The 13,385-nt window shown below is 53.7% G+C and overlaps 1 protein-coding gene across 1 annotated transcript in view; it reads left to right on the top strand.

The window, feature by feature from the left end:
• The window catches only part of SYNJ2 (synaptojanin 2), a 103,053-nt gene that overhangs the window by 22,345 nt on the left and 67,323 nt on the right, over positions 1 to 13,385 (top strand). Inside the window, exon 2 of the mRNA XM_077755122.1 lies at positions 3,782 to 3,868. Coding sequence (XP_077611248.1) covers positions 3,782 to 3,868 — 87 coding nt within the window. The remainder of the gene's footprint in view (positions 1 to 3,781; positions 3,869 to 13,385) is intronic.

Below are 13,385 nucleotides of genomic sequence, written 5' to 3' on the forward strand. Positions count from 1 at the left end.
GAAGAGGAAACCAGAAACTAAGCTTACAGGAGGGACGGCGTGCTGGGGGGGTCTGGGCTGGCTCAGGGCGCCTGGGTGGCTCAGTCCGTTAAGCGGCTGGCTTCAGTGCAGGTCATGATCTCGTGGCTCATGGGTTCGAGCCCCATGTTGGGCTCTGGGCTGGCAGCTCAGAGCCTGGAGCCTGCTTCGGATTCTGTATCTCCCTCTCTCTCTGCCCCTCCCCCACTCATGTTCTGTCTCCCTCTCAAAAATAAATTAAAATGAATTTTAAAAATAAAAATAAAAAAAGAAGAAGAGGAGACACAGAGACACACAGCCGGAAGAAGGTCACGTGAAGATGGAGGCCCCCTAGGGACTGGAGTGAGGGATAGGGAAGCCAGCGATCGCCGAGGACTGACGGCCACCCCCGAAGCCCGGAGGATGCAGGAAAGGATCTTCCCCAGGAGCGGTCAGAGGGATCCCCGCCCCCGCCGACACCTGCTTCAGGCTTCTGGCCTTCTGCACTGGGAGACGGTAGCGTTTTGTTTGCAGTGAATCTGTGGACGAACAGCATCTTGTCATGAGCCTGCACACCCAGTAGGGGGTGATTTGCCAGGAGCTCCCGCACAGGAAGTCCGCTATAAGAGATGTCTCTGTTGGGAAGGCAGTGGCTCATCGGATCTGAATGGGACACGGCGGTCCTGCGTTGTTGTGCTTGCATGTCTGGTAAATATGAGGAGGAAGGGGACGCCTGGGGGGCTCAGTCGGTTAAGCGTCCGACTTCAGCTCAGGTCATGACCTCACAGTTCGTGGGTTCGAGCCCCACATCAGGCTCTGTGCTGACAGCTCAGAGCCTGGAGCCTGCTTCGGATTCTGTGTCTCCCTCTTTCTCTCTGCCCCTGCCCTGCTCACACTCTGTCTCTTTCTCTCTCTCAAAAACAAATAAAACATTAAAAAATAATAAATAAATACAAGGATAAAGACCCTTTTTTAAATTTGTACTGGTTTACTTTTCCTGGTGAGGAGGGCTGTGATGCACACGCTGGTCACCTGTGGCGGCAGGGCAGGCCATCAGTTTTATTCCCGCAACCCGCCTTGTGGGCGTGTCCCCACCTCTGATGTGTGGACTCCACCACATCGCTCTGGGGAGCAGTTTCCCGATGTTTTGTTTTCTTTGGTCAGGATTGTTTGCAGAGGTAGTGCACGCACAGAGTCCTCCCCGTCACTGGTTAACAAAATGAGAACGCGATGATTCTCGTCACTGAAGGATTCTGTTTGAAGGCTTTGTAAAGCTCCGAGGGTTGAAATCCATATATGTTTGTGTCTCAATTACCCTCCTGCTTTACCAGCTTGTGTACTGAGATGAGAGCCACCAGCCGCCTGGTTTACCCCTCCTGGCTCTGCCCGCAGCACCTGGATGCCGAGACCCCAGTTTGGCCATGCCTGTGGCCCGTAGGGTTAGGGACATTCACGTCTCCCTGTGAGCCTGGGTTTTCATGGCTTTACTTGTCCCAGAGCAGGGAACAGGCCCATTTCCAGGAGGACTCTGTGGGCACATGACACAGTGCTCGGCCCTTAACAGCGGGCTTGCTGGGCGCCTGGATGGCTCAGTCGGTTAAGTGTCTGACTTCAGCTCGGGTCATGATCTCGTGGTTCATGGCTTTGAACCCCACGTTGGGCCCTGTGCTGACAGCTCAGAGCCTGGAGCCTGTTTCAGATTCTGTGTCTCCCTTTCTCTGTCCCTCCCCTGCTCACACTCTGTCTCAGTCTCTCAAAAATAAACACTAAAACCATCTTTAAAATAAATGAATAAATAAATAAACTTAAAAAAAAAATCCAGTGGGCTTGTTTGGGCAAAGGCTGCTGTTCATCTCGGCCAGGAGCAGATGCGGGGAGTGGAGAGGATACCTCGTCCCCTCACCCGTCGTCCGTGGGGGTGGGAGGCCTATGGCCTCCAGGAAATGGGCCGTGGCCATCTGAGGGCCCCTAAGATGTTAGCGTCCTAATCCTGAGTCCCTGTGACTCTTACCTTGCGTGGCAAAAGGGACCCTGCCGACGTGAGTAAGTTACGGAGACTGCTGGGTTGCCTGGGTAACTCACGGGGGCCCTTAAACGAGGAAGGAGGTAGTGGGAGAAGCAGCAGTGGGAGCAGAGCCCCCAGGAGCGATGTAGTCGCTCGCTTTGAAGGTGGGCTGGGCCCGGGGGCCCAGAGGCGCGGATGGCCTCTAGATGCTGGAAAATGCCAGGAAGCGGGGTTTCCCAGAGCTTCCAGGGGAACACAGTCCTGCCGACACTGATTTTAACCCAGTAGAACCCATTTCAGAGACTTCACACCTGCCTGGTTGTCAGCTCATGAATGTGTGCTGTTTGGAGCTCCTGGGTCTGGTCATTTGTTACCACAGCAGCAGCAGGAGACTAGTGATCACGCGCCTCCTGGCCGCCCCACCTCTGAACCCGGCCGGTGGAGGAGGTGGGATGTGGCCCCCAGTGTTCCTCTGCCCTCCCCCCGACCCTAACCAATCAGAAAAGCCCATGTGAGTATTGGGGGAAATGTTTATTACACTGGTTCTTAGCCTTTTCAGTGTCGCTAACTCCTTTGAGATTCTGACAAAAACTCTGCCTCCAGCCCCATAAAAATGTACATCCAGGGGGCACCTGGAGGTGCAGTTGGTTGAGTGTCTGACTCTTGGTTTCTGCTCAGGTCATGATCTCAACAGTTCGTGAGTTCGAGCCCCACATCGGGGTCCTCACAGACAGTGCAGAGCCTGCTTGGGATTCTCTCTCTCCCTCGCTCTCTGCCCCTCCCCCACACTTGCTTGCCTGCTCTCTCTCAAAATCAACAAATAAACTCTAGCATCCAGATGTTTTGCACACAGCTGTAGAGGTTGTGCAGACCCCCCCAAGCCGATCTCGCGGAGCTACAGTGACTGCCGGGCCTTCGTCCGTCACCCCAGATTAGGAGTTTGCCTATCACAGTAATTCAGAGGCTGAGTGGCTGCTTTCCTAGTAAATCTCCCTCCTGCTGTTTGCCAGGCCCTTATTTGAGGATTCATCCAGGGTTTGTTTGTTTGTTTGTCTGTCTGTCTGTTTCATTCTCTGCGTGTGGAAACATTTTTCGGAGAAGGGGTCCGAGGGCCTGCTGCTGTAAATGCTGGATGGGTCTTGGCGACCTTGTGGGTCACGGGCTCCCTACTCCAAGTGGTCCTTCTCTCTGTCATGTCCGCTTTCTTATCTTGCTCTCAGCCTGGGTGGTGTCTTGTCCTGAGCACTGGTGGTAACTGCTAAAGACCTGGGGTCTCTGCTCATGCGGCTTCCCTTGGGCCCAGGCCTGGGGTGCCTGGGGCACGTGGGTCTTCTGCTCAGCCTCCCTTGTGTCAGCAGGTCCTTGTGGAGAGAGGGGCACTCGCAGGACGAGCCTCCAGCAGACAGTATTTAGGGAGGAAGGTCTTCCCCATCGGGTAACGATGACGCACTCCTGTTCCAGAGCCTGAGGACAGGGGCTGAGCCCGAGGCACCTGCTCCTGGCTTGCACCCCAGCGCCTCCGGCCTCTGCCGGGGACTCTCCTCGCCCTCCCCAGGCCCCTGGGAGCTGTGGGCGCTTCCAGAGAGCAAGCTTTGGGTGGGAAGGTCTAAATCTCTGCAGCTCGGTGATTCGCTGATCATAAAACCTCCACACACGTTACTTGGGGCCGAGCTATTGTCTCTGCGTTTTCTTTTCCGAGTGGGTGGGGAGGAGGCTGCAGTGAAGTAAGTCCAGCAGGAGACCCAGGCTGATGCTGTCTGTGATGTGCTTCTCCCCTAGCTCCGGAAGAGAAGGACGTCATTAAAGGCCAGTATGGAAAGATCACGGACGCTTACGGCTGCCTGGGGGAGCTCAGGTTAAAATCTGGTAAGTCCCCGATCACGCAGAACAGCAGCTGTCAGAGCATCTGATGCTAGACTTCTGGGGTGCCAGGCAGAGCTCCTCTCCTGCTCGTTTGGAAAGACTGCCGGATTTAGGCGTTTCGTTTCAGCTGTTAGGATCTTTTAAAACATTTCTTTATTTCTGCTGTGCCTGCTCCTCCCTGCGGGGAGGAGGTCAAGGTGAATGAGGAGGAGGATTGTGTGCAAAGGAGCTCACCTTCATTGCTCGCCCTCCAGGACCAGAGTTCTTCCAAAGTCAGGTCTGTGGGGTGTGCCCAGGGGGTTGTTCCTCATTTACAAGGGATCTGTACTCTGGAAAGGGTGGGTGTAGGAGGTCAGAAGCCCCCCGGACTCACGGGGTGTCCTGGAGAAGAGCGGGGACCAGGTGTGTTGACTAGGCAGAGAAGCCCAGAGCACCTGCCACTGACGCCGAGAGTGGGGCGTGAGGGACAGGAAAGGGAGGTGCGTGTTAAAACGGGCCATGTAGTCTGACTTGGAAAAAGCAGAGAACGAGCAGGGACAAGTGGGCATCTCCGTGTGAGACCCTTGGGGCTGAGCCGCCAGCTGGGCTGCTGTTGGGGGGTCACAGCCTTTCCGTGGGGCCCCTGCGTTGTCACCTCTGTGTTCCTGGATCTCATGGGAGCCCTGGCGCACTTCTGGGTCTGCGGCCACCACTTCCTTTCTCCTCTTTTGGCCACCTGACTTATGTTGACCCCACCCAGTAGCTCCAGGGATATTTGGGGCCAAGACCAGGGCACAGGTGACATCCCTCATTCTTAGTGCTGCTTATCAAAATGAGAGGTGGCTGTGAGGTGACCAGATTCGGGCACACGGCGCTCCCTGAGCCCAGCGTGTAACGGCTCCACGCCTCCCCCAGCAGCTGTGTTCAGAGACCCACGAGTTCCTAAGCCGACAGAATAGCACTGTTGTTTGCCGTTACTTTTCTGGGTCTTTCTTTCATGGGATGGTTTCTCCTGAACGATGATGATTGCATGGATCATTTTCAAATAGTGCATAGGGGAAGCATTCAGTACTCCACAACAAATGCATTTATTAAATGTCTGTTTTGTCCCAAGGGCTAGATATACATGAATTTATTTAACCCTAAAGGTAAGCCAATAAGATGTTGTGTCTTTCCCACTGTTTATAGTAATGGAAACAGGCTCAGGGGCTAAAGTAATTGCCTAAGGTAAGAGTATAGTTAGGATTCAAACCCACATCTAGTGGTCTCCATACATGGCCTTTTCCAGGAAAATGGGCTGCCTGACAGGATTTTCCCCCACAGTGCTTTTTCCAAGGTTATGAAAAATGCCTGTGGTCCCAGCCTCAGTGATGACGATGTAAGAATGACATTAACCTTCTTATTCTGTACTTGACACTGTTTTAAGTATTTTAATATATTAACTTGGTTCTCGCTACAGCCTGATAGACGCCATTACTGTCCCGCTTCGCAGACAAAGAGAAGCCCAGAAAACTTAAGTGCTGTATTTTGTCTACTCTGTGACATATATATATATTTTTCACATTGTAGTGTCTTGGCTCTTAGGATACGTTACAGTTGCTGACATCTTCCAGTTATAACTGGCAGTGTTTTTCTCCTAAATAAATTAACGATCCACTTTGCACCTGACCAAGACCCAGATTTAGCGCAGCGCAGCCGCTTGCCTAACGTTGGAAGGTGGTGACCTGGGTTTTAAACTAGTGCCTTCTGGGGCGCCCGGGTGGCTTAGTTGGTTAAGCGTCCGACTTTCGCTCGGGTCATGATCTCGCGGTTCGTGGGTTCGAGCCCCGCGTCGGGCTCTGTGCTGACTGCCAGCTCAGAGCCTGGAGACTGTTTCAGTCTGTGACTCCCTCTCTCTCTGACCCTCCCCTGCTCACGCTGTCTCTCTCTCTCTCTCCTAGAAATAAATAAAAAACATTTAAAAAAAATAAAAAATAAAAAAAATAAACTAGTGCCTTCTGGTGCCTGGGGCTCTTTTCAGCCCCTCGGCTGTTCTGTCTTGAAAGTGGGCAGAAACCGGTCAGCCCCCAGAGAAACATTGTCAGAGGGGCCAGGGTGACCGCGGGGTGACCTGCTCAAGAGACACAGCAGGAGAGCCATCCCAGGGCAGGATGTGGTGAGAGGTGACCAACTCCTAGAGCTGCAAGACCCTCCTCCCTTCCCGCAGTCACCCCCTCCCCGCAGCCCCCACCCTTCCCCTGCACACGGCATCGGGGGGGGCTGGGCGAGAGCAGGGCCATGCCCGTGGCATGGAAGCCTGTTAGGTCCCCCGCGCCCATTTCTCCTGTCCTCTGAATACGCCCAGCCCCGCCTGCCCGAGTCACCCTCCAGGGTGGGCTGCCGAAGCTCTCCGAGGAGGGGAGGAAGTCAGGACCATTGGCCTGTTTTCAGCACATCCCTGGGAGGGCCCTTAGGGCATCTGAAGGATGGAAGGAAGGGGCTTATAATCGACTTTTTCACTTTTCCAAATCCCCTTCCGTTCCACGAGGGAGGGCTTGCTCGGTTTTCTTTTCCTGCTGGAAGCCCCCAGCCCAGAACTATTAGGTCTTCTTCTCACCTGTTGAGGCTGCCGGCCAGTGCAAGGTGAAATCCCAATTTTGTTGCCACCAAGACAGGCAGCCCGAGTGGGGGGCGGGCCTCCCTTCTGACTGTTTCAGGCTGAGCTTCTCTGGACGAAGAAAGATACTTCCCCTCAGGCTGGTCACTGGGGGGACAAGTTGTTCAATTTCAATCTGCTTAAGCGAAAATAGCTTTTTTACGTTAGAAATGAAGAAACATGCACAGAAATTACATAAAAGCTTTATCCCCGGTTCCTAGGTTTACATGGAGAGCGTGAGTCTCTCCTTCCTCTCTGAAGTGCCTGTGGGAAGGGGGCAGAGCCCCCCCAATTAGCCAGGGAGTCGGCTTCCTGATGCATCCGTGATACAAAGCATAGAAAGTGAGATTATAGCAGTCACAAAAATTTATCCCAATGATTACAGGGATTTAACTCCCTTCTTTTTTTTTTTAAATGTTTTATTTATTTCTAGGAGAGAGAGAGAGACAGCGTGAGCAGGGGAGGGTCAGAGAGAGAGGGAGTCACAGACTAGAACAGGCTCCAGGCTCTGAGCTGGCAGTCAGCACAGAGCCCGACGCGGGGCTCGAACCCACGAACCGCGAGATCGTGACCTAAGCGAAAGTCGGACGCTTAACCGACTAAGCCACCCAGGCGCCCCGATTTAACTCCCTTCTAACCTCAGCTCTCACAGCCTCCCTGTTTCATAGCCTCAAGGGCTGAGTCCGTGGAGGTCTGCACTGAGCTGTGTCCTCCCGACTTCTGGAGTACCCAGCCAGAAGCCCACCCTGCTAGCTTCCCTCTCCTGCTTCACAACAGACTCACCTTCTGGATTTATTCATCTCCCTAGGGCCGTTTTCCCACCTGCAAAATCGGGAAAACTGCCTCATCTCTATATTACATAATTCAAAAGAGATTCATAGGGGAGAATGAACACAGTTGAACGCGGGTACTGAGCGGGAGGCCTGGCCTGCAGCGGGGTCCCTCTGGGTGAACTAGGTGTGGGGTAGAGGTCAGGTCACTGACTCCTGGTGGGTGGTCAGTCTGCACACAGGCTAGTGTAGGGCTGACCTATGTGGGCAGTCCCTGCAAAATGAAAAGTCTCTGGAGAAGGAGATTTGAAAGTGTTTAGTTTTGTTTTTATCTTATTTTAATGTTTATTTTGGAGAGAAAGGGAGAGCGTGGAGGAGGGGCAGAGAGAGGGGGAGACACAGAATCTGAAGCAGGCTTCAGGTTCCATGCTGTCGGCTCAGAGCCCGATGCAGGGCTCAAACCCACAGACGGTGAGATCATGACCTGAGCCGAAGCTGGAGGCTTAATGGACTGAGCCACCCAGGTGCCCCTGATAGTCTTTAGTCTTGACATCAGGGTCTACAGTGTTCTCCAGAAATTCTTGAAATGGTATGGCCTTCATCAGTCTTAGAATAATTTATTACCTATCTGCAGTGGGGTGCTGGTAAATATTTGACATCCCGCTCTCTGGGGGGCAAAAGCCCTGATATGCGGTATTTGCCAAGCTCCGTGGCATAGACAGCCCGCCCCTGGCTGGTTTCAGGCTCCAGTGCGGAGCTGGGGAAAGATGTGCACAGCGGGATCCCGTGAGCTGGTGGAAGCCGCCAGCACACTGATGTCTGCACCACTTTCGTGTTCTAGAAAGGGAAGATGAAAGAGATCCTTGAAACCGTGCATGTGGATACAGGGTATTTAGAATTCTGAGCTTGTCGGTATGAGGGGAGGCCTTGGGGACCCTCTGGCCAAAGCGCCCAGAGCTCCTGCTGTGCCTACAGCTTATGTGGGAGAGTGTCCTGCATGAGCAGGACAGATGAGGCGCCTGTGGGAGCCCCGGGCTTGGGACTGGCACGAACCTGGCTAGGGAGTGAGCTCCGAGGCTGAGCAAATAGAGAAATGCCAGCACAGGGGAAGCCAGAGGCCCAGCGGACAGAACACACCCCGCATTGTCCCTGCACAAACGGCATTGTGTCTGCGCGTGACTCATGGTGACCCTAGCGCCAGGCCTGCCCAGCCAGATGACAATGGCCACAGCTCGATAAGACACGGACCCCGTTCCTGCAGGGGTCAGGGGGTTTGGGGCAGCTGTGCCTTGGGCTTGGGCTTTGGAGGCAGCCCTCTCGAGGGAAAGAGTTCCTAAAACCGGCACTGAGGTCGCCATGGTTTTTTGTGTGCAGTAAAATATACAGAAGATGAAGTTTCCCACGTGGACTAATTTTAAGTGTAGAGTCAGTGGCATGAAGGATGTTCACAATGTTGTTGTGCAGCCATCGCCACCATTCATCTCTAGAACTTTCTTCATCTTCCCACACGGAAACCCTGTCCTCTGTTAAACCATATATACCCGGGTTGTTGCCCTCCATGTTTCCACCCTGCTTCTTCAGGCTGGACCGTGAGCCTCCTGCCCTCCGGAGGTGTGTGCGTGTCCCTGTGTGACCCCATCTGCCTCTGGTGTGTCTGTGACCTCACCTGCCTGTGGCCGGTGACCTCGGACCCAGGCATGCTCTCCCTTTGGCCAGAGTCCTGGAACCAGGCTTCCTTTGAGCTGGAAGCGACCGAGAGGCCACCTCCCTGGTGCATCTGAGGGCCAGAGTCCTCACGGGCCGGTGGAGGCCTGCGGGGTCAGAGCCTCATCTCCTGACGCCAGAGCAAGTCTGAGTTTTGTGTTTCCTTGGCTGTAAGGTCCTTGCTGGTTTCAGGCCCCTGGACTCAGCCTTAGCTCAGGGCTTTGGAGACTCCCCCTGCCCCCCCGCCCCCCCAGGCCTGTTTCCTTCTTCCCTGGGAGAAAANCCCCCCCACCCCTGTTTACTTCTTCCCTGGGAGAAAACGGATCCTGCCTCACTGAAAACAGCCCAGATCCTGTGCTCAAGGTGACGTCTCACACACCTGGGCCAGGTCACCCCCCGCAGCCCCCCTTTTATCCCCAAGAGACCGCACCACGCTGACTCGTTGGGGGGCGGTGACCCCCAGTAGTCGAGTGCTAGGCTTGAACCAGGACCCTTTCCCTAAAACCTATGGTGTGGGGCACACACCCAAGGGTGCTGGACAGGATGGGGTGGGCAGAGTCACGCCAGCCCTGAAGGAACAGGAAGCCACGTGCCGGGCTGAGCAGGGCCAGCTGCCCCTCCCGGAGAGGCCGCGGTCTGGTGCTGCTCCTCTAGTGTCACTGAGACTGTCCACCCGACACTGGCTTGGCCGGTGCTGAGGGAGAGAGTTCCTAGGTCCTCACCTCCGTAAGAATGTCGCTGCGATGAAGGACTGGCTTCTCATTCTCTCTGCCCCACCCGCAACCCCCCTTCCATCTTACCTTCTCCCCCCAGAACCCTACGCGGTGTGTCACTCTGGGAGGTGAATCCCTACAGATGGCTGACAACGGGGGGGGTCACAACATTGTCATCAGCGCTGTCGCGGAAGCAAGTCACTGTCGTGACTGGGTAGCAGTTTGCTTCCAAGTTCCTTTGTTCGCTTTCTACAAAATTGAGGGAAAACCTAATGGGGGTGTCACCTGACAGCACGAATAGTAATTTTCTAGATAGATTTGTGATTTTTGGAAGCAGGTGCCTCAGAAGGACTCTGAAGAATATCGGGCAACATTTCTATAATGAAGCCCTTTCTATTCTCCTCAATCTATTAATGTGAACAAGGTTTCCTAGTGTTGACATCTATAAAAATGAAAAACAGAACTAGCATTGGTAGAGAATCTAGTTTCATTCCGTTAATAAATAACATTTCTCCAGGGATATGTGGACCAGAGGTCCCCCCCACCTTCCCAACAAATCTTTATTTTTTTATGTTAAGTCAGTATTTAGCAGAGCATTTTGTTAACATTGCTTGACTGATTTTTGTACTAAAAGTCATTGTAACGATAACTCAAGCCAAAGTCTTTTAAACACTTTCAGCATTAGGATCAAATTGCTGCACAGTGTGATCAATATGGGACACAGAAGCATAAAATATGTGACATTAGGATGAAATCTGGGGTGGTGGGGGGTGGAATGGAAATTCAGAGGAAAGTCCCATCTGTTGAAGAAGAACTCGTTCGTGCATTCCTTTAAATAATATACAAGGACGATTGTCAAACCAGAGTCTAGGTTCCACTGTAAAGAGGCCGACAAGGGATTTATTCTTACACGTCAGTATTTAGCATGTGCCAGAAAGTACATTATTCACAACCACTTACGCTAATGATGAGCACTTTCGGTGTCAATTTGGAAATGAGCAAGTGGTACCTTAGTCAGCCATCGTGATCGAAGGCTGCCAGACCTCCGGGCTGGATGAACCCATGCTGGCATCTTGGGTTCAACTCAGACTAGCCGTGCACTTGGGCAGATGATTCAGCTCCCTCCGGGGAATAGTCCCTCATTCGTAAAATGGCAGCATCGTTAGGTACGTTGGCGATCCTTCTGCAAGGGTATAGGTAAGAGCAGTGGCTCTGGAGCCAGACTTGGCCTGAGTAACTTGCCCAGGTGGTATAGCCCGAAAGTGGATTCAAATCCCAGTTCCCCCACTGGGTCGCTTTGGGCAGGCTTCTTAACCTCTCTGTGCCTCCATCTCCATCCCTGTACAGTGGGACTAAAAATGGCACCTCCCTCAGGGGGTTGTTGAGCTCATAGAACAGAGTTCATAAGCAGCCGCCCTGAGAATCAGCTGTCATTAAAGTGCTCGGTTCCAACCCGCTGCCCTGGTGAGATCTTTATTCCCCCGTGGCTTCTCCTGAGCCCCTCAGCCCCGGGACTCAGGAGCTCAAAGCCGCATTTATTTTAAGAGCTTTTTCATGCCTGCTGCAGCCACCCATCCCCAGCCTCCCCCGGGCCACTGCCCTGCACAGGAAATGTCTTCACAGCAACCTGGGACTTTTGCCAGGGACTCGGTCCGCCCACGCAGAGGCTGTTGAGGAAGTGGCGCTAGAAATCCACGCCACAGCTTGGGTGGAGAGATGTCAAGTTTTCCATGCCTCTCCTTGAACCCGCTCCCTACAGAGTCCAGTCTCGGGCTCGCAGCCTAGATGGCAGGGGCTGCCCTCTGGCCACTCCTCTGACTGCCCTTGAACTCCGTTTTCTCTGCACTGAGCACATCACAAGAGGCAGATGGGATGCCCGGGCATTGGTTCTAGCGGAGGCTGCGGGAATATTTGCCTTTGTGAATCTATACATTGAGGCCATCGACCCCACATAAACCCCACTTGTCTGCCAGAAATGACACTTGTCCTGCTTAAGAAACTCAGCCTCCTGACACCTGTCACTGTCCATAGCATAACTGCCTAATTCTTAAGTTGCTTTGAAGTAGTTTCCTGATAGGGGCGCCTGGGTGGCTTAGTCGGTTAAGCGTCCGACTTTCGCTTAGGTCATGATCTCGCGGTTCGTGGGTTCGAGCCCCGCATCGGGCTCTGTGCTGACTGCCAGCTCAGAGCCTGGAGCCTGTTTCAGTCTGTGACTCCCTCTCTCTCTGACCCTCCCCTGCTCACGCTGTCTCTCTCTCTCTCCTAGAAAAAAAAAAAAAAAAAAGTAGCTTCCTGACAATCTGCCTGGGGCAGTGGGATGTGAGCCAGAAGGGTCACCCTCTTAGTTCCCCTCCCCAATAGATGTAGTGACCTAGTTATTGAATGAAGGCATCTTTTATTTATTTAAAAAGCTGTTTTATTGTTTATTTCTTTTTGAGAAAGAGAGACCGAGCATGAACGGGTGAGAGGTAGAGAGGTTGGGAAACACAGAATCCAAAGCAGGCTCCAGGCTCCGAGCTGTCAGCACAGACCCGGACACGGGGCTCAAACTTGTAAACTGTGAGATTGTGACCTGAGCTGAAGCCGGACGCTTAACCGACTGAGCCACCCAGGTGCCCCTATTTTATTACTTTTTTAATGTTTATTTATTTTTGAGAGAAAGAGTGCTCAGGGTTAGGGCAGAGAGAGAAGGAGAGGGAGGATCCGAAGCAGGCTCTGTGCTGATAGCCGAGAGCCCAGTGTGGGAGTTGAACTCACAAGCCACGAGATCATGACCTGAGTCGATGTCAGACGCTCAACTGACCGAGCCACCCAGGTGCCCTGAATAAAGGCATTAAAGAAAACAACCCTGATGTGTCCTGGCCCCAAGTAGCCCCCTTCTCCCTATCAGGTGTGAGGAGGGAGGGGGGGAGACAGTGAGCATTGGGTCCAAAGGGGCTTTGATCGGAGTGTCCAGAGATCTAAACCACTGGCCACCGTAGCTCCAGATAATGACCACCGACCACGCAGAGGGGATCTTGCCGGGAAGGTCCTTTAAACCTCAGCGGGGTTGGGAAGAGTGTCTTTCGGAGCAGAGCCACGCCAGCCCCGGAAGGCCAGTTGGTCACTCAAGGCATCCCTGGGGCCCTCTCCTGAAATAAATCAGGGGGCGCTGTCCCTGATGTTCCCAGAGCAGAGCGTTGCCGCGCATCCCTGACCCACACAGCAGGTGTCTGTCGGCACCTTTGTGTGCCTGTTGTGCGGTACGGGGTGCAGAACAGAAAGCAGCCGCGGACGGTTTGGTGGGGTCCCCGGGAGCGGGGGGTGTCTTGTTCTGGCAACCAGGTTGGCAGTGGGCTGGGTAATACTTCACGGGGGTTGGGAGAGGCTTGAGCTGCTCTCGGCTTATTTCAGAAGTGTTCATCCAAGACTTGCCATGTGCATCCGGGATATCATGAAAGAGTCCTGTCCCTAAGAAGCCCCCGCTCTCCTGGGAACACAGAGGGGATGGAGGTTGTTGCTGTGGATGCACAAGGGCTAACAGGGATACTGTTGGCATGTAGAAGGGGCAGGTGACAATGCCTTTGCGGAGCAGGGAAGGCTCCAGAAGGGCAGAGAGGAATTCTAGAAAAGTGGGGCTGAGCTAGGGTGGTCCTCATGAACACTGGGAAAGCTCGTGGCTGTTCTGGAGGGTGGGGGCCGGCAAGGTGGGTGGGGCAGGTGGCGGTGGGGGCTCCCGG

Source organism: Crocuta crocuta, unplaced genomic scaffold (assembly GCF_008692635.1).
Source record: "Crocuta crocuta isolate KB4526 unplaced genomic scaffold, BGI_CrCroc_1.0 scaffold11, whole genome shotgun sequence".
In the NCBI taxonomy this organism is placed as follows: domain Eukaryota; kingdom Metazoa; phylum Chordata; class Mammalia; order Carnivora; family Hyaenidae; genus Crocuta; species Crocuta crocuta.